The 24,068-nt window shown below is 43.8% G+C and overlaps 1 protein-coding gene and 1 long non-coding RNA gene across 2 annotated transcripts in view; both read right to left on the minus strand.

Annotated features, from left to right (window-relative positions):
* Nucleotides 1-24,068, minus strand: part of LOC310668040 — a 1,372,673-nt gene that overhangs the window by 324,950 nt on the left and 1,023,655 nt on the right. The gene's annotated exons all lie outside the window — the stretch shown is intronic.
* Nucleotides 1-24,068, minus strand: part of ABCA1 (ATP binding cassette subfamily A member 1) — a 103,787-nt gene that overhangs the window by 66,332 nt on the left and 13,387 nt on the right. Inside the window, exons 2-5 of the mRNA XM_083419191.1 lie at nucleotides 17,952-18,093; nucleotides 11,273-11,366; nucleotides 9,929-10,070; nucleotides 8,522-8,640 (exon numbers count right to left, since the gene is read on the minus strand). Coding sequence (XP_083275317.1) covers nucleotides 8,522-8,640; nucleotides 9,929-10,070; nucleotides 11,273-11,366; nucleotides 17,952-18,017 — 421 coding nt within the window. The 5' untranslated portion in view covers nucleotides 18,018-18,093. The remainder of the gene's footprint in view (nucleotides 1-8,521; nucleotides 8,641-9,928; nucleotides 10,071-11,272; nucleotides 11,367-17,951; nucleotides 18,094-24,068) is intronic.

A 24,068-nucleotide genomic window follows, 5' to 3' on the forward strand; every position in this document is an offset into this window, starting at 1 on the left:
TTTGATTTATTTGCAGGACAGGTACCTGACTTTAAGCATTCATCCTACATTCATCCTGATTTGCTTGCAGGGTGTTCACAGAGTGGCTGGGGCAACCCAGTCAGATGGACAGAGTATTATTATTATTATTATTATTATTGATGCTGGTGGTGCTGTGGGTTAAACCACAGAGCCTAGGGCTTGCCGATCAGAAGATCTGCGGTTTGAATCCCCGCGATGGGGTGACCTCCCATTGCTCAGTCCCAGCTCCTGCCAACCTAGCAGTTCGAAAGCACATCAAATTTATTATTTAAAAAGCAAAAAAAGGTCCTTCTCTCATATATATCTATATCATCTATCTATCTATCTATCTATCTATCTTTTTAGAATACTCATTTAAACAACCTTAAAATATCGGTGACTTCCCTTCTTCTCTTTCCATGTTTCATTTTGCATATCATAAATCCCTGCATATTTTACATAAACTAAACCATTCAGTATTCCATTATTGCATCCACTGAAACTTATTTACACTGTTGAATTTATCTTAATGCTGCCAACGTTTTCAAGTGTACACAATTCCCACCCCCATATATTCAATAAACGTTTTCCAATCTTCTCTTAAAAAGGGGGGGGGGAGTTCTGGATAAAAGGTATACTGTAGGAACTTAATTGACATATGACATGCCCTATGATATCCCTTAACAGTTCACAATGAGTCTCACCAGCTGCAGCAGGTAAAACAGCATGCAAATCGTGCCTCCTAAATAACTGAAAACCACCGTAGGCAAAAGCTTGAATTGATTCCCCTTCCCATCATGCTGTTTAGACATTATCAGCCGATTAGACCCTTGTTTTGTGGTTCTTCGGAGCTCAACTGTCAGCGCAGAGCCCCTAACTTGCAAAGTTACTCAGTGTGTGTTCTCAGCATGATAAACTTTAACAGCTGGAGATAAAGGTACATCATTGATAAGAAGTACATCTCCCGTACTTGGCTCTACATAAAAAAGTAGCTGAGTCAATGCATGTGCACGTTCTGATAGCAGAGTTCTGAAGAGAGCTACAAGGTCAGGCAGAACTTAGGTCCTTCTGTGCAGAGAGATTCAGCTGGAGGCAGATTACTGTTAAGAGCTGAGTGAAGGAGCTATCCTGGTTCAGGATATCCACTTATTTGCACAGCTGTTTTTAAAACCTGAGAAAGAGGACAAGAGCAGGATAGGAGTACACTATGGGAACCAATGCCTCACTTCGTTCCACCTTTAAAAATGACTGTCTCTAGTCTAAGCTTGCTATGGATGCAACTAGCTGAAGGAAGAACCTACTCAGACAATACCTCTTGTGCTGAAGGATATTATGGTAGGAGAAATTGCTCCCAAGGAAGAGAACTTGGCTACAACATACCGTATTCTTCGCTCTATAAGACGCACTAGACCATAAGACGCACCTAGTTTTTGGAGGAGGAAAACAAGAAAAAATAATATTCTGAATCTCAGAAGCCAGAACAGCAAGAGTGATCGCTGCACAGCGATCCCTCTTGCTGTCCTGGCTTCTGGGATAGCTGTGCAGCCTGTATTCACTCCATAAGATGCACACACATTTCCCCTTACTTTTTGGGAGGGAAAAAGTGAGTCTTATAGAGCAAAAAATACGGTATATGCTGTGCTCTAATATACTGTTCCACAGCTCATCAGAACACATCGTACCTTGAGGCCTGTTCCTTGGTTTGGCTTTGATCAATCCACTGAAACCCTGTTACTGGGGATTTAAATTCCAATAGGAAGACAAAGAATTAGATCTGAATATTGCTGGAGTCTCAGAGCCTCAATGCGGGAGAGGCCTCTTGTGCTTTCTACTTATAACTACACCCATTTACATGATTAACAAGTACGGCAAGAAGTCCAGTAAGTCCCAACATCATGGCCCAAGATCCCCATTCCAAGCCCCTGAGACCCTAACAGAAATGTCAAAAACTCATCTGTGCAGACTGACATGTTAATGGCAGCAGCATGGCTAAAAGTCAGCATGGGCCCAGTACAATTAATTCAGCTGCAAGGAGCTCAGAAGGGCTGTGTGAACTAGCCTCAAGTTTGAGGAAGGGTAAGGCTCAGTGCAGGGACGTGGGTGGTGCTGTGGTCTAAACCACTGAGCCTCTTGGGCTTGCTGATCAGAAGGTTGGCGGTTCAAATCCCCACAATGGGGTGAACTCCTGTTGCTCGGTCCCAGCTCCTGCCAACCTAGCAGTTTGAAAGCACGCCAAAAATGTAAGTAGATAAATAGGTACCACTCTGGAGAGAAGGTTTCCATGCGCTGCTCTGGTTTCGCCAGAAGCGGCTCAGTCATGTTGGCCACATGACCCGGAAAAACTGTCTGCAGACAAACGCTGGCTCTCTTGACCTGTCAAGGGTCCTTTACCTTTTCTTTTTTTTTTTTAAAAAAAGGCTCAGTGCAGAGGCAAGAAATTCCTGCTGGAAAAGCAAGTTGCAAAATTTCAAGAAACTGATGCCAGTTCCATGTCTTTCAGCAGTTAAGAAACACAATTTTGCCAAATGGCTGACAGGGATGCAGGTTGGAAGCATGATGTCTGACCTTGCAGCCTTTATTTCCTGATGTGAGATTAGCTTGTGTGTGCCATGATATCAACGTTTTGACTCAGCCATACCTTTTGGATACAGGCAGTTAATAGCATTACAACCTCACCCACTCTTGAGATTTATTTCTGGCTCTGACCCAAAAAGTGACTCAGTGAAACGGAGACACAATACATATAGTCACAGATAACAAATGCTTGGCTCCTAGTCCTTGTAAGAAATGGCTAGACTAAATGTGGAATCACTGCCCTGAGATTATCAATCAAAACAAAGCCACTAAGTCATGCCACAGAAGCAAATTGAATCTGGCACAAGTAAAGTTTGGAACACAGTGCTCAACAATGGTGTAGAAATAATATTTTCATTTCTTGGAGTGCCATGTTCCGGGAGCAATTCAATCTGCATATTTTTATGTGTGGAATAGTTTTTAAATGTTTGTATTATTATTTTTTACATATGGATAGGTTTTTAGACTTGTTTTATGGTTGCAGCTGTTTTATTTGCTTCACAATTGTATATTATATGGCTGTAACCAGACTTGGGACCTGTGTGAAGTAGCGAGCAAGAAATCTAATACAATAAATGAATGGAGGGGAAAACAAATGGTGTTTCTCCCCCTGCTAACCTCCCCTTGATTTTAAAGGTTGCTCCCTTAACCCTTAGTCTATTATCACGTTGTTATCTCAGAAAACAAGAATGATCAGAGAGCATCGGTTCAAGAAGCAATTTTTAAAATAGCCCAAATGAAGAAGCCACATATTTATTCCCCTCCCCCCCCCAAAGCTTTGCCCAAGGGATTCATTCTGTCCAAAATGTTCCTCCATGCATTAAAATGCATCAGAAACTGTCGACAATACCCAGAAGGCAATTGCTTGAGGAAAAAATGATATTATCTCAAAAACAAACCATCCCATCCAATGGGTCCTTTTAACACCATGGCTGATGTTTTATGGGAAAGGCAGGAAGACTCTCCTGGCTGGTGGTGGTTTCTTCCTGACTTCTTCAGGCAAATAATCTCCAATTACATATCAACCCTAATATCTCTTAAACAATCTGTTAAGTTCCATTTGAGCACTGCTCTGGTTCGTATTATCCATGGCTCTTGCCAAACATTTGTTCCACTACTCTGATGTTCCAGTTCATAACAATCTCCAAAATATATGGTTTTGTACTTAATGACTACATTGTAGCCCAAGTCAATAAGTTCCATCTCTCGTGGCCCTTCCTTCACCTTTATTCGGAAAAGGTGCAATCCTGTCCTCATATATCCACATTTCAGTCCAGCTGACTTAAGCACATATTCATGTGTGAGGGTTGCTTCCCATTGTATTTGCAGAGCACAGCCCTATCTTCTCTCAACTTCCTTTTTCCTAGGCTCAAGAGGCAAAGGTCTTTTAACCTCTTCTCAGTAGTAAAGGATCAGGAGAGCACACAAATGCCTCAAGGCCCTGAATATCTGCAGTCAACAATAATTGTAACGACCTTCCACAACAATGTCACTAGGCCACTGAAGGTCATACTAGTTGTGATATTTAAAGTGTCCTTGTATTTAACCATCTTTTTTTTTAAAAAAAAAAGAATAGCAGCCACAGGGGGGGCAGGGATGGGAGGTATCAGGATCAGAAAGGGAGAAGGAATCGAGCCTTCCTCTCCTCTGCTCCTCTGGCACCACTATTTTAAGGTTACCAGATTTTTTTCAATGAATCCGGGCACAAATCAGTATGGGGACTGATTTGTAAATACTGGGAGTGTCCCCAGGAAACGGGGACGTCTGGTAACCTTCCATTTGCATTCGGGAGGAAGGCTGTGGTTGGTGCCAGTGAGGGATTTCTTCCCAAGGCAAATACCAGCCCTGATTTTTCAAAGAAGTAACATTCCTACTCCCATTTGGGAATTCTCTCCTGAAGGAATTTTGAAAGGTGAACAAGCAGTGGCTTTGAAAAGGGACATGGTCTTCAGAGCTTCGACCCACAACACAGTTTTGCCAAAAAGCAAAAACTAATGTGGAGAGTTCTGCTTTGGCAAGACATCCTGCAGGGGGGTTGGAGTAGATGAATCTTGGGGTCCCTTCCAACTCTACAATTCTATGATCCTAGGAATTCTGGAGGAATCCAAAACAGTTTTGATAAGACTAGCAAAACATATACCTGGAGGTGGGGGTGAGCAGGTGGGGCGTTGCAACACTGTGCTGGTATAGTTGTTGACCTGTCCCAATCTAGTACAGTGGTACCTCAGGTTACAAACACCTTAGGTTACAAACACTTCAGGTTACAGACTCCACTAACCCAGAAGTAGTACCACAGGTAAAGAACTTTACCTCAGGATGAGAACAGAAATCGCACGACGGCAGCAGGAGGCCCCATTAGCTAAAGTGGTACCTCAGGTTAAGAACGGTTTCAGGTTAAGAACGGACCTCCACAACGAATTAAGTTCTTAACCTGAGGTACCACTGCATAGAATATTATTTTATGATGAGCTCAAATGGAGCAAGCCAGAGAGCTTTAGGTAGAGAACTGGCAGCAAACATGGCAGCTGCAGAATGGCTGGAAAGTGGCAGAGGGAGGGCATAGTTTGGAAGGGTGAAGGGGTCCTGCTACTCTCCTCCCAGTTGTACCATCCCTGCAACTTCTCATCTGTTTTGTCTCACTGTGGGCCAGATGAAGCAATGCAAAAAATAAAAATAATAAAAATCCGGCATGCAATTATGGAACACACTGTTCTTACATGGAAAGTAAAGAAAAAGCCTGCTGCCCAGATGTTTGTGATAGCTGCAGGAGAGAAAGCTTAATATGGCTTTATGGTTCCTGGTGACATCTCAAAGCCAACGGAGTCTGGATCATACCCCACCTGCCAGTGTGGGGGATAAAGGAAATATTTTTGCCATTCAAATCTAGCCAAAGAAAAATGCCTGAGTTTTGTAGCCCCAGGGGAGCTGCATGAGTCTGCCGTTGCTTTGGGGGGGCCAACACTGATTCAATGTTGGTAATTGCCCATTGTAAATAAACAGATATTACAAAAGCATTGTTAAGTACAGTGCTATCTCGGGTTAAGTACCTAATTCATTCCGGAGGTCTGTTCTTAACCTGAAACTGTTCTTAACCTGAAGCACCACTTTAGCTAATGGGGCCTCCCACTGCTGCCCCGCGATTTCTGTTCTCATCCTGAAGCAAAGTTCTTAACCTGAGGTACTATTTCTGGGTTAGTGGAGTCTGTAACCTGAAGCATATGTAACCTGAAGCGTATGTAACCTGAAGCATATGTAACCTGAAGCGTATGTAACCCAAAGGTACCACTGTACTGTCTCATCACGAGGAAAGTCACTCTGTAAAAAGGTGCCCTCAGATTTCCTACTCCTTGGGGAAACCGAAAACCTGAAGTAGCATGCAAGTTTTCAAGGCCTCCTCTTTATTCTTTAGAAATAATGGTCATCTAATCCTGAAAGGTGCTTTTCATTTCTGTGCGTGGTCTTTCTTTTCCATTTGCTGGCAACGGAACCCTGAAGCTATAGGTCATTGCTACAACAGCTTCTGACGAATTTTCCCGGAGACTGTGTGAGTGTAACATAAAGGACAAGCACCCTTTTGTTCACCACAGCTCGCACCAACAATATGGTGTCTGTCATACAAACATTCTGAATTGCAGTGCACAATGTTCTTATTTTTTTAAAGAAGTATACACATTGAACTGCACATTCTCAAGTTGCCTTATAAAACAAACATGTGCTTGCCCCGGGCCTTGTTTATCCAATCAATTTGCTAGCTTTCGTTTTATTAGCAGTAACACCATACATTTCACTTTTGAGAGAGAAGCTGCTGTTGCCATTCTTTACTCCAGCACCAGGGTATTGGTTAAGAAGAGTGTGAGCTGCAAAATGCTGACAGTTCACAGTTTGCATTGGCCATGCGCTCACTATGCGGCCTTAGCAAAGTCACTGTTTTCCTGCCCAGCCGTCAATCTGCAATCTGCAATATCGATGGAACAGCAATGGCCTGTCGCCAGGATTACTGAGATCACTTTTATGAAGTGCCTTGTACACTTGAAATGCAAAGTGCTGTTTATTAATATGTTGCTCAACTCTTGTCAATGTTTTCCATCTGTAGAAGACTTTCAGGAAACGTCAGCTCTATTGCAGAACAAGAGGAGGCGCATGCTTGTTCTCTGAAGTGCAACATCTTTTGTTGTATGCACGCACACACAAAATACTCTTACGCACATGTGTTTCCGACACATGCTAACCGTGCACACACACTGCTTCACATCCTACCAATGCTCAAAGTGAGACAAGGTATCACCCTTCTTTTCTTTCTAAACAGGGAAACAGTCAGATTGGGCCTAACCATCCTGCCTCCTTTCTGTACTCACTTTGAGCACTGTGTTATCACTCTCAAACACATGCACACCATGTTTTATTATGTTTTTGTATATGCTGAAAGCCACTCAAGAATGGCTGAGGCAACCCTGATGGGTGAGGAACAAATAATAAAATTTATTATTATTATTAGTCAACATTCCAATAAATAACCTGTTGACTAACATTTCAATAGTGCTGGCTACTCTCTTCTCTATTGAACACCTTCCCCATCTGTTCCTAGCACTCATACTTAAAATGAAGAGAAAAAAAAGCTCCGAAGGATGTGAATTTGGAAACTTCGTATACATTTCATACCTCAGCAGGTTAGAGAGAGCTCATTTCAACATATTTAACAGGTCTAAGTGGAATTCTCATCTTAATTGGATTTCAGCTGATATTATGTGTGTACTGTGGTTTTAAACTGCATTGCTGTATTTTTTTAAAATTGTTTTTATACATATCACTGTTTTATATAGATGGATAATTACAAATAAAATTTAAGCTCAGAGATAATCATTACTCATTTAATCCTGCAACAAGTAATTACCTCAGGTCTTCCTGCTCCCTTTAATCAAACTTATATGCTTTTATGGCGTTGGTTGCCAAAATCACTAGGTGTTTTCTGCCAACCTACAGGATTTGCACTCTGACTGGATACCTTACTCACTTCTTTACAACCATCATCAACATGAGCTAGCAGATTACAAGCACCATCCTCATAAAACCTGAACCAGCCAAGCACAGGCAAAATATTCAAAAAAATGCACACAGATGCTCTGGAGGCTTCGCATTGCTTTCTCAGCACTGCGATCCCGCTGGCTGTCCTGGCTTCTTGCTTAGCCATGCGCAGCCTCTCCCGGGCAAGGGGAGCCTTCATCCCCTGCCAGGGAGAGGCTGCGCACGGCTATTCCATAAGCCAGGACAGCTAGTGGGATCGCTGCGCTGCAACCCCGCTGGCTGCCCTGGCTTCTGGGATTCAGAATATATTTTTTCTTGTTTTCTTCCTCCAAAAACTAGGTGCGTCTTATGGTCTGATGCGTCTTATGGGGCAAAAAATACAGTATATGTATAAGTATGCATATAAATAATAAATAACAACAAAGTCGTTGCCACCTCAGTGTAAAGGCTCCACAAACACATAAACCACAGAGTGCTGAGGATGGGGGAAAGTACTGAAATAGAGGTGCTGACACACAAGAAACCAGGCACATTTGGGGAGGGTGAAGGGGCTCTCTGAAAGAAATAATGGCATCATATTTCACATTAGGATGCAAGCATTAAACACACTTTCTCTGAAAACAGATCTTTTATCGATTTTGATGGGTTGAGTTTCAACTAAGCATGCACAGGATTGCAGCTATATTTTAAATTCTGGCTTCTGATTCAGTTATATCTTTTTACCTGAAAAGTGCCTTTACTTTTCAGGTAAACACAGGGGTCCAGCCATGGGGTGAGGACAGATGGGGGTGAACTACTTGTTGTGGTATGGTTGGGGGCCCCCTTACAAAGTTAGCCAGTGCAAATTTAAGCATCAGTGAGCCTTTTCCATCTTCTGGATTATTGACGCAACACCAATTGTACAGCACATCCTTTGTTCATTTACCTGAAATAGTCTTCCCAACTTTCTGCAGTTTCCCTGCGACTTTCTGTGCATCCTTAATGCTGGTGTCTTTCTGGCTGTACAGTAGCAATCGTTTGGCATCAGAGAACAGGCGGGAAACGCTAAGGAAGATAGGATAATATAAGAGGGGGGAAGAAGGATAGATTGCTTGACCCCCAAATTCTGTTCTTTGTATTGCACATTCCCGTTTACAACTGAAAGTGGGGAAATAAGACTCATGGATCTGTCTTGCAAGTCCCACTAAAACGAATGAGGGTTGGTGAACAGCACCACCATGTTTTGTGAGCGCTCGTTCCAACAGGATTGTGTCCCATGTTACCTAGTGGCTGGATGTGCCATTTGCAATTTGTCCCTTCGCCAATGAAATTTTGGTATTTTTTTTTTACCAGCTGCTCATATAAATGCTTTATTCTTTTCCATCAAAAACTCCAGGTGTGGCAACATGCTTCCCATTTCCTCGTGGGATCAGGGCCTCAGAAGGTGTTGCAACTTTGACACATGATTAGAGAGGTTGGTCACAGTTCCAGAGCAAAGGGCAGCTGGTCATTCGTTCCTCAGATGCAATAAGCATGCTAAGACAGAGCAGAGTTATCTGATCCCAACAGGATCAAGCGAGAAACAGGACCATCCTCATTTGTACTAGTCAAAAATGTACTTGAATAACTCAGGATTGCCACGAAGGCCTTCATTGGTGCCCCCCCACAAGGACCCCAGACTCTCAGCTTTCATTTAAAAAATGTTCATCTCTAGCCGTCGTAGAAAGAAAGTTATGAAGCAAACTGTGCAGGTACCCTTCCAAGTGATTTCTGCGTGCTGAGCAAGCCTAGCTGCTTCTCCATGTCGGTGATCTTATCTAATGAGTGAAGTCAGAATTATAGGAACTGCTAAGGTTTCCGTGCGCTGCTCTGGTTCGCCAGAAGCAGCTTAGTCCTGCTGGCCACATGACCCGGAAGCTGTACGCCGGCTCCCTCGGCCAATAAAGCGAGATGAGCACCGCAACCCCAGAGTCGGCCACAACTGGACCTAATGGTCAGGGGTCCCTTTACCTTTACCTTAAGGTCCTAAAGAGCTGCAGTTTTGCCCTCCCCTTTAATCCACTTTTCCTACTGCTTCCTACCAGCAAAGTTTTGCCCTGGATGAAACTTTTCCCGATTCACTGCCCTGTATGTTCCGCCCCAACATTCGCCCTGCCAAGCACAGCCACTATCTCAGAACCAAGTGTACTTTTCTACAAAGGCTTCTTGTAGGGGTGCAAAAAAAAAAAAGAACAGCCAGCACCTTTTATAATGCAGACCAGTGCAAAGCCGTTTTGCCTCCATTCCGTTCTTCATACTTGTCCCTTCACTACTCCCTGGGCCAGAGATTCATAAAGGAAGATATGGTACTCACATAGATTTGTTAAAATTTCCAACAATGCCCGGTGACTCTCCAGGAGTTGGGTAGCGGAAGCAGGGATTGTTGGCATTGCAAATAATCCCTTGGACCCATGGCAACGTGCCAGCTGAAGGCATGGCCTTGTTTGGAAAATGACCTGAAACACAAGGACAAAACTTAGGAATGTACATATTAGGCCATCAAGTTGCTTTCTCTCCTTTTGAAAAACCTTTGTCCTCACAGTGTGTCTCCACCCCTCAAAAAAATATTATTCCGTATCCACCATGAGAGAAGATGCATCTCTCTATCAGAGAGGTTTCTAATGTATGCAAAGAGTTTACAGCTAGCAAACAACAACAGGAAAATACCCAGAGAACTTTCAAAAACCTTCAGAATTTTTTTGAACAGCGATTACAGTGGACACACAAAATGTGCTTGTATACCTTGGGGAATGATCTCTTTCAATTTTCCTTAAAACTACTCACTCCCAGATAGGTGTGTCTAAAATTGATGCCCGAAAATATTCCCGTTGTTGAATCACTTTAAAAATCGTTAACCGAGCCATATTTAAAATATCCAGTGGTTTAAAAAGCTACGCACCTACAGCTCGGCTGCTGTTGCAATAATATGCGGTAAGCTATCCAAAGCTCATGTTGAAAAAACACCAAAGAACGTTGGAACATTAGATAACAGTTCAGTCCCTTAAATTCCTAAGCAGACCTAAAGAGGTCACAGTCACCTGCAATCAAGGTTTCTCTGAACAGCCCCAGATCTTGGTATAGGGGGAGGAAGGTACACCTGCGTGTGTTCGTGACCTGGCAAAATGTTTGATGTAACTGAACTGCACTTAATGCATAAAATGAAGAGTATCTTCTTTTCTCAGAAGGCAAATAGTAATATCAATATTGTTAAAACAACTGGTATTTGTTGACCCATTGGCATAGGAAGAAACATGGCAGGTTGTTAATCACCCGGAAAGCCACTGTTATATGGCAGTTTAGTTGCATTTATCCTTGGTGTCTTTCTACCAATTTGACCGAGTATCCTCTGCAAGTTATCAAGCTTAGCTTTGTACTACCATTTTTGTTTGCTTGTTTTTGCCATAATGCACAGCAAAGGTGCTTCCCTTCCATGCTACCTTAGGTCCTTCTTTGCTAGAGATGCCAAACATGCATGCAGGAGAAGGGAGAGGATGAACGCAATCCTCTCCCTTCTTTTCTTTCTTTCTTTCTTTCTTTCTTTCTTTCTTTCTTTCTTTCTTTCTTTCCTTCCTTCCTTCCTTCCTTCCTTCCTTCCTTCCTTCCTTCCTTCTCATCATCACCAAATATAAAGCAAAGCATATGCATGTTCCATACTTACATTCATGTTGTTCATAGGGTGGAAACGATAGCCGTACAGAGATCAATATAAAGAAGATAAGTAAAGGCCAAATTATTTCAATCAGCAGCTGGAACTAGAAGAGAGAAGAGGAAAGAAGAAACAAAATATTAATCATCCACATTTGGTATCAATAGGAAACTGAGGACAATGTGGTTAAGTCCTTCACAAGCAGTATTAGAGTTGTGTCTTTATGTCAGCGTAATAACACTTCTGAAGAAGATACCGCATTTCAGTGTTTCATGAAAACTTTTGTCAATGGGCCACTGATGCACGGGCTGCTTTTTGGAATTCACGTATCTCATGAAAACACAGGATAAAAATTACATAGTGTTTTCTCTGATCATATCCACAAGCTTTTCAACCCACCACAGCATATGTGGCTATTTTCTCACAAAAATACAGTTGCCCCAGAAAAATACAAATAAATCCATAAACCTCCAAGGAAATACTTCATAGTGTCATGGGATTGGTGGCTTGGACAAGGGAGGTTCAATGGAACTATCAGTTAGTGCTGGAAGCTGACTTAATAATCAAAGGAAAGTTGTCAAAAAAATCTCCTTTGCTGGGAAAACTGCAGGTAAATGGGCCAACAATGGCTAGGAAATTGTTGGGGACCAAGGATGGTGTAATCTGTGAAGCAAACGACAGGGTAAACTGTAATGTAAGCTGGAATGTGTTTTTGGGGTGCTGTCTCCCTGGAGCAGAAACCTGACGCAGGAGCAGTGGACTTTGGGTGCCTGTTGGAGAATTGAAGGTGAGACTCCTCCTTTGGTCAATGTGTATATATGTAAATAGGCACAGAAATCACAAAATTCTAAGAAGCCTCCAATGAACCAAACCTGAGTAAGGTCACTGCAGTCCTGGAACGTCGCACCACTTGGAAAACAGTTGGGAGAGCGTAACAATATACTTATCCACACAGTCGCTGCCAACTGTCATATATATAATGTTTTACATGTCAGTGCAGGAGTGCTGTTTAGAGCATTCGTAGCGGCATCAACATGTATCTAAAATTAGGCAACTGACATTTAACATAGGGCCAAGGCATGAAGGAGGACTGGGGGTGTTACTGTAACGCAGCTAAATCTAAACTGTAAATAAATCCCACACCTTCCCCCAAACACGGTAGGACTAACAGAGCAATTTCCACAGCATGGCCTGAAGTCACAAGGTACAGAAAATTTTGCTGAAGCTAAGCAAGTCTGGTCTGGCTAGCATTTGGATAGGAGGCTCTATGACGGGATGGGCGGGCGGCAAAAGGCAGAGCTCAGGAGCCTTTAATAGATGTGCCATGACACAGCAAGCTAGACCTCTCTTTTTGTTACAGTCAAACCTCGGCTCCCGAACTCCTCCGTTTTGGAACATTTCAGCTCCCGAACGCTGAAAACCTGAAAGCAAATGCTCCTTTTTATCAATGTTTTTCGGAAGCCAAATGTCCAATGAGGCTCCCGCTTGAGGGCAGGAAGCTCAGGCAACCAATCAGAAGCCATGCCCTGGTTGCCAACATTTCAGAAGCCGAATTGGCTTCTGGAACGGATTACAGTCGACAACCAAGGTTTGAACTATATTTTACTTCTGGGGATCTTTTTTTTTCCTTTTCCAAACCTTTTCTTATCTGAAAATCAGATAACCAAATACTCCGTGGGATCTATCTATCTATCTAACCTAGCAGTTCTCACACCTAGGTCTCCATGGGAAAAGGGGGAGATATAATGATAACAAATGCATAAATAATAAAAATGACTTTACTGTGGTAGCATTCCTTGCTCCCACAGCAGTGAAAACTACAGTGCTTAAATATAATGCAAATTCATGCTGTCTGTTAAAAAAAATCATAGCCAAAGCTAATGGTGGAAATGGTCTGGAAATGCTGGACCAATGGCTCAGATGCCTAGTGGATGTTCAGAGGTTAATCCGTATGCTTCCCAGATTAAAACTGTAAGGTTGGGATGTTCGTGTGGCTGATGTTGGGTCCTCCTCACTACCACCCTCATAAAATCACCCAGGTGGTCAGTCAGGCAAAGAGGAATCATTCAAGTGGTTGGGAAGGGGCCCAACTTGCACTAGGAGAGGTGTGGTCAAGTGGGGAGGCAATAATAAATAAATAATAATAATAATAATAATAATAATAATAGCAGCAGCATTTGCAAACCACTTAATATTTCTTTATATATCTAAGCAGTGTACAACAGCAAAACAAAAAACAGTATCATTAAAATAAAAACGCAACATAAAACAAGTAGAATGGTAAGATAAAAGCATATAAAAACTGAAGCCTGGCAAATTCAAAATCCTTTCGGACCATTTTAGGTGGCCCAAAATTGGCCCATCTCCCCCAAATCTGGAATCTGAACCTGGACAGTCTGTCTTAAATACCTTGAATTATTATGTCACTTGCAGACAACCTTTTCCATGGAGTGTGCCACAAGGCAAGTTGAAGGAAACGTTTTTTCCAGTTTACAGTGGTACCTTGGTTCTTGAATTTAATCTGTTCTGGGAGTCCGTTCGACAACCGGAATGGTTCGAAAACCAAGGTGCAGCTTTCAATTGGCTGCAGGAGCTTCCTGCACTCAATCAGAAGCTGCGGAAGTCACGTCATACATTTGGCTTCCAAAAAACGTTCGCAAACCAGAACACTTGCTCCCGGGTTTGCAACATTCGGGAGCTGGTTCATTTGACAACTAAGGCGTTTGACAACCAAGGTACCACTGTACTCTAAATCTAGTGCCATACAACTGCTGGTTTGGGAAGTGGTATACACACAACAATAGCCACAGATGTAGATCAGTCCTGTTAAAGGTAAAGGTAAAGGTACCCCTGCCCGTACGGGCCAGTCTTGACAGACTCTAGGGTTGTGCGCCCATCTCACTCAAGAGGCCGGGGGCCAGCGCTGTCCGAAGACATTTCCGGGTCACGTGGCCAGCGTGACAAAGCTGCATCTGGCGAGCCAGAGCCGCACACGGAAACGCCGTTTACCTTCCCGCTAGTAAGCGGTCCCTATTTATCTACTTGCACCCGGGAGTGCTTTCGAACTGCTAGGTTGGCAGGCGCTGGGACCGAACAACAGGAGCACACCCCGCTGCGGGGATTCGAACCGCCGACCTTTCGATCGGCAAGCCCTAGGCGCTGAGGCTTTTACCCACAGCGCCACCCGCGTCCCTATCAATCCTGTTGTTCCTTATGAAATACTCTGTTTTGCTGCGTTCCCCCCCCAAAACCAGATTCTATCGGAATTGAGAAAAAGAATGGCTTATTGCTGTTCTTTTCAGAAAATTGGTTAGAGTCTTTAAAAATGAAAAAAAAAATGAAAACACCTAGTCAGGCTATGTATCTGCTGCAAAGATGCAGTTCAATGGCTCAAGAGTGTGCATACCATCTCAGTAAGTAATCTTGAGCAATCATCTTTTATTTCAAATCCTCATACTACTCGTATCTACATTAAGGAGGCAATAATGCTGGCCTCCCTTACAAGGATTCTACAAACATTAATTCATATTTGCAATATATTTAAATTAGTATTTTCTATATAAATGCTAAAATTCTAATTCTTCTGCAACTATCGATGTTGCAATTTGGGATAGCTCACTTTATACACACCTAAACAGATGTGTGCTTCAGTCTTACAGGGGGAGTGGGTGGGTTTCTTTTCCTTTTGGGTGAAAGATTCTTTTCCCACAAGAGCTCGTCCCGTAAATAGCTTGGGCTGCATTTCCCTTTTCCACCAGTTTTCCAAGCAGCGGCAGCTGAACTAAGCATTGCGAAAGCCGGGTACAAAGCTCAGCTTGACGTGTGCAGAGCAAGAGTTACATTTGTGCTGCTGGAAGGCAGCCAGGACAAAGTATATCCTGGCTGAACCCTGTGGGAGGAAAAAGCAACTTCAGGGGCGAGAGCTGAGCAAATACACAGGCACTCGCCTCCTTGTTCAGCATCTCTTCCTGTTCATTTATGCATTTGAAAAAGCAGCCAGCTATCTACGAAGCTGATGCAAACCGTGCTAGATGTAGCAAGGGGCAGGATATTGACTGCAGTCCACCAGGGGACTGCTGATATAGGCGTCCCCTCACTTACAAGGGGGGTTACGTTCTAGGCCCTGCACACATAAGCAAAAACCGTGAAGTGGGGAGCACCCTCTGAACACTCTTTAAACTCCCTCTCTGCTGCTCTCTCTCCAATCCAGACCAAAAAACACCACATCCAAAAATATCCACAACTAGAATTGAAGCTCTGGGGCCGGCTGGAGGCTGAAGGATGTACAGAAAAGCAGCTCCGGCTGCTGTGCTACCACGCACATCAGCTGTTAGGCGGGGAGGCTGAACAGCCTAAACAAATGTCTTCGGTCTCTTCAAAGCTTCTTCCGCCCTCCCTGAAGTCCTCTTTGGGTTCCGGGGAGGGTTCTCCTCATGAGCCATGAGGACTCACAAGCTCTCTCCCACCATTTCAAGGTTTGAACGAAATTATTTATTTCCTGGTGCTTCGTGCGCGAGTCAGTTGTGCGTAAATTAGGGCTGCCATATGTCCAGAATTTCCCAGACATAGCCGGGATTCATCTGCCAAAAACGGTGTTTGGGTGGAATTTTTGAAAATTAGTCAAAGTGCCTGGATTTCCTAAAAAACAGCTAAAAAACTTGATTGGGGGGGGGGGGGAGAGATGCTGCAAAAAAACCCAACAACTCAACTTTTTGAAATATGACAACCCTAGTATAAGTAGCGGGACACCTATACAATTCTTTTTTGGTTGGCCAAAGCTCTTGCCACCGCTGTTAATCCCCAACCACAGGAAACTTATCAAAGATGGTAGTCTCGCTCACAAACAGTGTCAGTGTCATCTCTGTATGGGCATGATGCATATGCAAGCGTGGGTGACCTCACTATTCATAAGCAGGTGTGGTGAGCCTTTGGCCCTCCAGATGTTGATGAACTACAACTCCCATCAGCCTCAGCAAGCACAGCCAATGGCCAGGGGTGGTGGGAGCTGTTATTCAGCCACATCTGAAGGGCCAAAGGCTCCCAACACCTGGTGTAAATTATATACTGGTAGAGTTCCTCCCTCTTTGGGATGAGTTCCAAACAGGTAGCTGTGTAGGGTTTAAAGGTCCATTCCCTGTCCTTGCAATATGAACACAGTATACAATCAGGAATAGCTCAAGCATGCAAGCAAGCAAAAGTCAAGACCAGTGGCACCTTAAAGTCTCACAAATGTATTGTGGCAGAAGCTCTGGTATGCTAATGCCCACATTGTTTGAGGCATGAAGTGGTATTCAGAGCTGCATAGACCCCCCTGAGCACAGAGAGAAGAAAAGGCTTATAAAATAAACTCATTCTCAACAGCTGCAACTGGTGATGACACTATCTTTCCCCCACTGATAAATTTAACATAATGTAAACTCTTTGCGTAAGCTCTTATTGTTCTTTTGGTTCAACGGCAACGCTACCCCACTGGGTACCTCTGCTGAGTTCTTGTAAGAATTAAGGAATTATCAAGTATTGTCCATGAGAGGGATCAGCATTGGGTGTCCTGCTAACCTGCAGGGTGGGAAAGCTCAGTTGATCGCAGCATGTGCTCCTTAATCTACAGTGTCTTCAGCCTGAGGACACACATGCTTTGACCCAAAGGTATCCTGAGGTGTATATGTGTATGTATCAGCTTCCAAATGCTGAGGCCAAATCAGCAGCCAGAGAAATGGGGATTCCCCCAGGTTTACCTAGATTGATCCACTAATGGGAAGAGTCAACTGATTTTACACAATATATGTACCATATGTGTACCAAGACCATATAACACCGGTCTTGAAAGACCTACATTGGCTCCCAGTATGTTTCCGAGCACAATTCAAAGTGTTGGTGCTGACCTTTAAAGCCCTAAACGGCCTCGGTCCAGTATATCTGAAGGAGCGTCTCCACCCCCATCGTTCTGCCCAGACACTGAGGTCCAGCTCCGAGGCCAAGTTACAGGGAACCAGGCAGAGGGCCTTCTCGGTAGTGGCGCCCGCCCTGTGGAACGCCCTCCCATCAGATGTCAAAGCGATAAACAACTACCTGACATTCAGAAGACATCTGAAGGCAGCCCTGTTCAGGGAAGTTTTTAATATGTGACATTTAAGTGTATTTTTCATCTTTGTTGGAAGCCGCCCAGAGTGGCTGGGGAGACCCAGCCAGATGGGCGGGGTACAAATAATAAATTATTATTATTATTATTATTAACCTCTCCATACAATGTATTTGCTGAGTGTGCACCTATTTTTTTAATTAAGACATCTCTCTACAAAGTTTCTGGTATTCTCTGCAACAGTGTAGAAGGTGGTAGCTATACAGAGGAAGGGTCACCAAACATTACCTCCCACTTCTTCTGTTAACGAGAACCTCCAAGAGATCAAAAAGCCTTTCCATGACTTCTTCAGGGCATCGTAAGAACCAACTAACCGATTACTTATCTTCAGATCAATAGAACATCAAAGCCACTATACAAATCCTGGAGCTATTTATATCGAAAAGACTACCCAGATCAATGGAAGATTTGCACATGTGAGTAACCACTCTGTGTTTACTGTCTGGCACAAAGAAATAAAAAATGGTTTTATAAGAAGGCCCTGTATTGGGAACCAAGCAACCAGTACCCTTACCTACTTTGTGAAAACCAAGCAATAGTGTGGGATCTTACCGTTTGCCTTCTCCTATAGGTGAAATTTTTCCATAGCAGCAAACCAAGCTGTGTCCAGAACACCATCTTCTTCCCTCTGTTTACACTGGCAGCACCACAGATGGCAACAGCACACAGCAGAGATACTGTGGCTGGTCATCAACTAGAAACAACAAAAGAATGGATTATCAGGATTTGTTAATTCTTAAAGCAAAACAAACCACTTCCTTGTTTATGGTATGTTGCTTTGTTCTTACCCAACATAGGGCTGTGTAGCCCAATAACACCCACACAGCCACAGCAGCAATATTAAGGAAGATGAAGCAGGGGATTGATTACAGAGCTTAACCCAGATCTTGAACTCTAAGCCAAGTGTTTCCAAACTTTACTTTTTGTCAATAATCTGCCCTTAAGTAATGCAAGTACATTCCCCCACAAACCCCTGTCATCCACCACACACCGTAGTTCAAGGCCACAGGCAACTATTCCACAGAGGCACCTGTAATTCTGTACAGTGGTACTTCGGGTTACGTACGTAATTCGTTCCAGAGGTCTGTTCTTAACCTGAAACTGTTCTTAACCTGAAGCACCACTTTAGCTAATGGGGCCTCCTACTGCTGCCGCGCCACCAGAGCATGATTTCTGTTCTCATCCTGAAGCAAAGTTCTTAACCCGAGGTATTATTTCTGAGTTAGCGGAATCTGTAACCTGAAGCGTATGTAACCTGAAGCGTATGTAACCACTGTATTTCTAATTTCTATTCAAACTGCACACAGAGCATCAAACAAGGTGTGACACAGGAGATTCATAAATAGAATAGTTCCTGCTGTTTTTTGGGAAATAGCAAAGGTGTTAAAAATGGTGACAGGGAGATTCATTTGATGGGCTGGATGGGGTCACTTTCTTCTACAGTTGTTTCCACAACTGAAACACACATAGAGAGATTAGTACTCTTTGCCTCTGGAGCAAAACATGTGGTTATCATGTAGACACCTGTTATAAGAACTTTATAAAAATAAATGTATAAACCACATGTCTGAAACCTCACAGAAAAAAGTCCTGAAACCATTTTCTCTCTCCCAGATGACCTCAAACATTTCTCTGCAAGGTCAAAGGAAATTGTCTCTTTGCTCACAAATCCTGAATCAAGGGCACATTGAAGATATGAATAGGGTGAGCCTGTGACCTGGATTTGGGAACTGAGTAGTTATCATAACAAATGAGTGGCCAGGATGCCCAGGTAATCCAATCAGGTAACCTGGCAGACAGGATAAAAACAACGCACTCAGATTTCTGTTGTAGACCGCCCCTTCTCTGATGTACATATGATGTATTGTGGGGTGGTCTTGGACTACACCCCTTCTGTGATGTATGTATGATGGGAGTGGTGGTCTTGAGCTCCAGGGTGGGCAGTTCAAAAGTCTATTTAAGGGCTTGCACACCTTTGTCCTGGGTCCCTCCTGCTTCCTGTTTGTGGCAGTGAGCACCCTGTTGCAACAGTTAATAAAGATCAGGCTTATAGCCACTTTGCTTTTGTATATCCTTGTCTGGGTCTCTGTTCATTTCCTGACCAGTTTGAGCCTTAAAAGGTACGCTCTCTCTGAAGGTCCAGTCTTCCTTAAGAAGCTGAACCTCTTGAAGGGACCCCTCAATATTCTTGTTTCACACATGTATGTTTTGCTCTGCAGGGCAAATGCCAGCTTGAAGTGGGTAGGGCAATTCGCAGTGTAGGAGAAAGGATAGACCTTCTCTGCTCCAAAGCAATAGTTCCAATCTGATTCAGGGGCCCATGGCTTCTTTTACCTTGGAAGAGGAGGGAAGCAGGAAATCTGAAGATAGATTTCCTTGTGTCACATCAAATTTGGCCCTAAACCCACAGCAGCAGAAGGATTGCTGCTACGGAACAGTGTTTGTTAAAACTACTGCAGTGTCTGCTGACCATTCATGGTCTGCAATGCACTCCCCGCAACATGATGCATTACTGTATACCCGCTTGTATCCCCTTCTTGATGAAGGGTAGTTTAGATATTTAATAGATAAATATATAATATAAGAAAATGCAGAGAGCTCTTTCCAGAGCAGAACAGTGACTAATGCAAGATTAGAACTCAGCTCTCAATCACCCTTCCCCCAACCCCCAGATTGGATTACTGAAAAATGCCTCAGCAGCATGGAAGAGACACCGGCTGATAAGCCCCTCCCTGCTATGTGACAATGCCTCCTGTTTATCCTCCCCCCCCCCCCCCATTTTCAATACAGCTGCACCAAAGGGCAGAAGAGGTGGAGTTTTGATCCACAAACCTTTCAAGCAACTTGCCATGTGGCAATTGTCAGGGAGGAAAGTGTGACAAAATGAAACACCGATTCTTGGGAATCTTCCTTTTAATCCACGAAGCAGAAAGTGCAAAATTCTAAGCACAAATTAATAATAATAATAATAATAATAATAGTAATTTATTATTTATACCCCAGCCACTCTGGGCGGCTTCCAACAAAACACTAAAATACAATAACCTATTAAACATTAAAGGCTTCCCTAAACAGGGCTGCCTTTAGATGTCTTCTAAAAGTCTGGTAGTTATTTTTCTCTTTGACATCTGGTGGGAGGGCTTTCCACAGGGCGGGCGCCACTACCAAGAAGGCCCTCTGCCTGGTTGCCTGTAACTTGGCTTCTCGCAGTGAGGGAACCGCCAGAAGGCCCTCGGCGCTGGACCTCAGTGTCCGTGCCTTTGCTTTAGGAAGGTTGGCATGGCCAGATGTCATTTCTGAGCACCCCAAAGGCAGCCCAGGACAGTATGCTTGTGCAGCTCCAAAAACCCCCTAAAAATCTTCCTTTTCAGCCTCCTATTGTTTGCATCAGTCTCGACAGTGCACCTCTGGGAGCGAAGTCAAACCGCTGTGTTAGCAGCAGCAAAGTGACCTCCCCGGGTTGCAAGCTTGGGCAGTGTATATGGAGGTCCTGGGCTGCCCAGTTGACAAAGCCCTCTCAATCGGCCTAGCTCAGTCCAAAGGAAAGCACAGCAATATGTTTGGCACCAGTTTGGCTGCAGGAGTTACTGGAAGGAGGCGTACAAGGCGCCATCCAACTGTCTTAGGGACTCCAGACTTGTGTAGAATTTACTCCTTAGCCTTTTCTTCTCCTGGAGATATCCCGCAAGGCAATGGAGGTTTAGGAACAGGTTTCTTTCTGCTAAATGGGCTACCTTCCCAGGTGGATGAGCCACACCTGCCCCTCACTTCTCTCCACAGCAGCGGTTCTCAACCTGTGGGTCCCCAGATGTTTTTGGACTACAACTCCCATCATCCCTGAACTCTGGCCTTGCTAGCTAGGGGTGATGGGAGTTGTAGTTCAACAACATCTGGGGACCCACGGGTTGAGAAAGGCTGCTCTACAGCATGTGCAGAAACCGCCTTCTTGACCGTTGGACCCACTATTGCTCTCATCCGCTCAATCTGCCGGAGCCTGTCTCTGCATGAAGGGCAAGTCCCTAACTCACCAAGGGTTTGAGGCCCATTGGCTACCTTCACCTGGTTTAGCCAGCCAGTCAAAGCCATTCCTGAGATGTGGCCGCTGTTGTATGCTGACAACTTCTAGGAATCACGAGATGAATGCAGAGTGGGGACCAAAGGTGGACAAACTACCCCAGAAGGAGCACACCATGTCTCCCACCAGAGGTACTACCCCTCCTCTAACACCCCATACAATAACCTAAAATCAGTCTCCATACCTTAGCAGGGTCCACCCATTACCCATGACCATATTTTCACAGCTGTATAGTTTAAGGGGTGTTGGAAATTAAAACTGTCCAGTTGCATTTCATTCTCAACGCATCCTTCACCACAGCTGTACTGAACAAACATTAAACAGCCTTAGGGAAGAGGGAAGCTTTGGCAAACAATACAGTTGTTTGCTCTCTGACTAGGAGAAAAAATGGTATGGCGGGGGGAGAACCTTTCCCCTAAAAAGTAACTATTTAGTCAGTGACTGAGCAATGTTATAAAACCAGAGAGAAGACAGCAAAGGCTCTGGGCAGTAGGGCTTAACTATACTAGGAAACATACCACTCTCTTCCTTTTATTATTATTATTTATTCATTAAATTTATATCCTGCCCTTCTTCCTGGAGGCGCCCAGGACAATACAAACATAGACAATTAAAAAACAAAACAGTTAAAACATTATAAAACCAATTGCAATTAAAAACACCCCAAAAGCAGTTTCAATTAAAAACACAGGTGTGAATTATGTTTTAAAAAACAAAGAAATAATTCTGAGAAACCAGGCTCTATTTTTTAATTATTATTAAAAATGAAGAACGGAAGGAAGGATACAGCCCTCATGGCTCCTGAGATTCCCAGGTTGCCATATCTGTGTAATAAGACCTCTACTCTGAAGTTTCAACACTGGTCTCCACAGAGCAGGATGTGATTTTCTGGCAGGTTTGTCTGGAGGTGCTTGTAGTATGACCCAGGAACTCCCAATAAGACTGCACAAATTTCAGCACCAGGATAGAATCACAGAATTGTAGAGTTGGGAGCAGATGACCACAAGGGGCATCTAGTCCAACCCCCTGCAATGCAGGAATATTTTGCCCAATGTTGGGCTCAAACCCATGACCCTGAAGTTAAGAGTTTCATGCTCTACCAACTGAGCTACTCCACAATTCCACGGATCAGCACCAAACAGAGTTAGTGCCCTAGATGGTGAACACCTCTACATAATCACAGCATAGCACAGTTACAACACCACCAGTGGACCAGCATACCTCACCCCAGAGGACGGCATAAATGAGGGGTTGGATTGGATAATCGCCAACCATTATGACCAGGGATGGTAGCAGTCATAATCATGACAACTGCAGGACCACAGCTTATCTATCCCTGGTATAGACATTGCTGAATGTATGAACATCAGGTCTTGCAGTCCAGTATGAAGCAAATATTAAGCATGAGAACCTCACAGTTGTGGGTTCGAGCCCCACGTTGGGCAAAAGATTCCTGCGTTGCAAGGCTTTGGACTATATGACCCTTGTGGTCCCTTCTAATTCTATGATTCTATGAAACAATCCACCATGAAGTACATAGAGTTTTCTATTTCATCTCTGGCATACTTGTGGTGAGCAGGGATGGAGAATGAGTGGCCCTTTAGACGTTTCCAGCCTACAGTTACCATCAACCCCAGCGGTTGCCCATGCTACATCGCAGGCCACATATCTCTCACCTCTGCATTAAAGGCACCACTCACTTCCCGCCCTTCTAACGAAAGACAAGGAACAAAGGACTAGAGAGACTGAGCTGTTCTTCCATCTCCCAAATGCAGAGCCCGCAGGGCAGCTGCAGACGATCTTGGCATGCTAACGCCAGCTCGCCCTGCTGTTTCTGATGTGCTGTCCTTGCTCCGAGAACAGATAAAACTATTTGAGCCTGGGGTGGTGATGGGAGGAATCAGTCCAGGCTCTTTCATAATAAAGATCAAAGGTTGGATCCAACTCCTATTGCAAGCAGTGTTTGACTTTTAAATATAATGTAAGATTAAACTCTCAAAGGTGAGTTCTTCTTGGCCATTCCAACTTTGGGGAAAAGAACACCAAATTACAACAGCCACTTGCAACAGGCCAGCTGCCCAAACAGTGCTTCCACCATTCTTGTTTTGCACCCATCAACCATTATGGTTGGAGACGGCATCAGATAATTATCCATTTCTATACACATTGCCCTTTTCAAATTGGGGGGACAGCGCCTGCACCCCAATCTTGATCCAACTGGAACTCCATGGCCACCTAAAGGTCTGACTTGGCACTTAGTGCTGGTTCACACCTGCATTGCTTTATATCTACAGTTTCAGGTGGTGGTGTTGCATGTGTGAACAAGCCATCCAGTTCAATCACCAGAATTTTGATATCACATCAGCGCACAACGCTCTTCCATGGAGTCAGTCCATAGAATCAACCACAACTCACAAACCATTTATGTTCAAGCAATGAGAAATCAAGTGAGGTGCGTGCATGTGTGAATCAGCCTGTACATGAGCTGCCTTCAAGAACGTTATATTTTTGGACAACCAGGTTGGCTTTTGCTGCCTTCAATAAAATGCATCAGTACTACAGGTCTTGGTTATATACATATCCTGAATTCTTCT

The sequence above is a fragment of the Podarcis tiliguerta genome (assembly GCF_965153285.1).
Source record: "Podarcis tiliguerta genome assembly, chromosome: 17".
NCBI classification, from domain to species: Eukaryota; Metazoa; Chordata; class Lepidosauria; order Squamata; family Lacertidae; genus Podarcis; species Podarcis tiliguerta.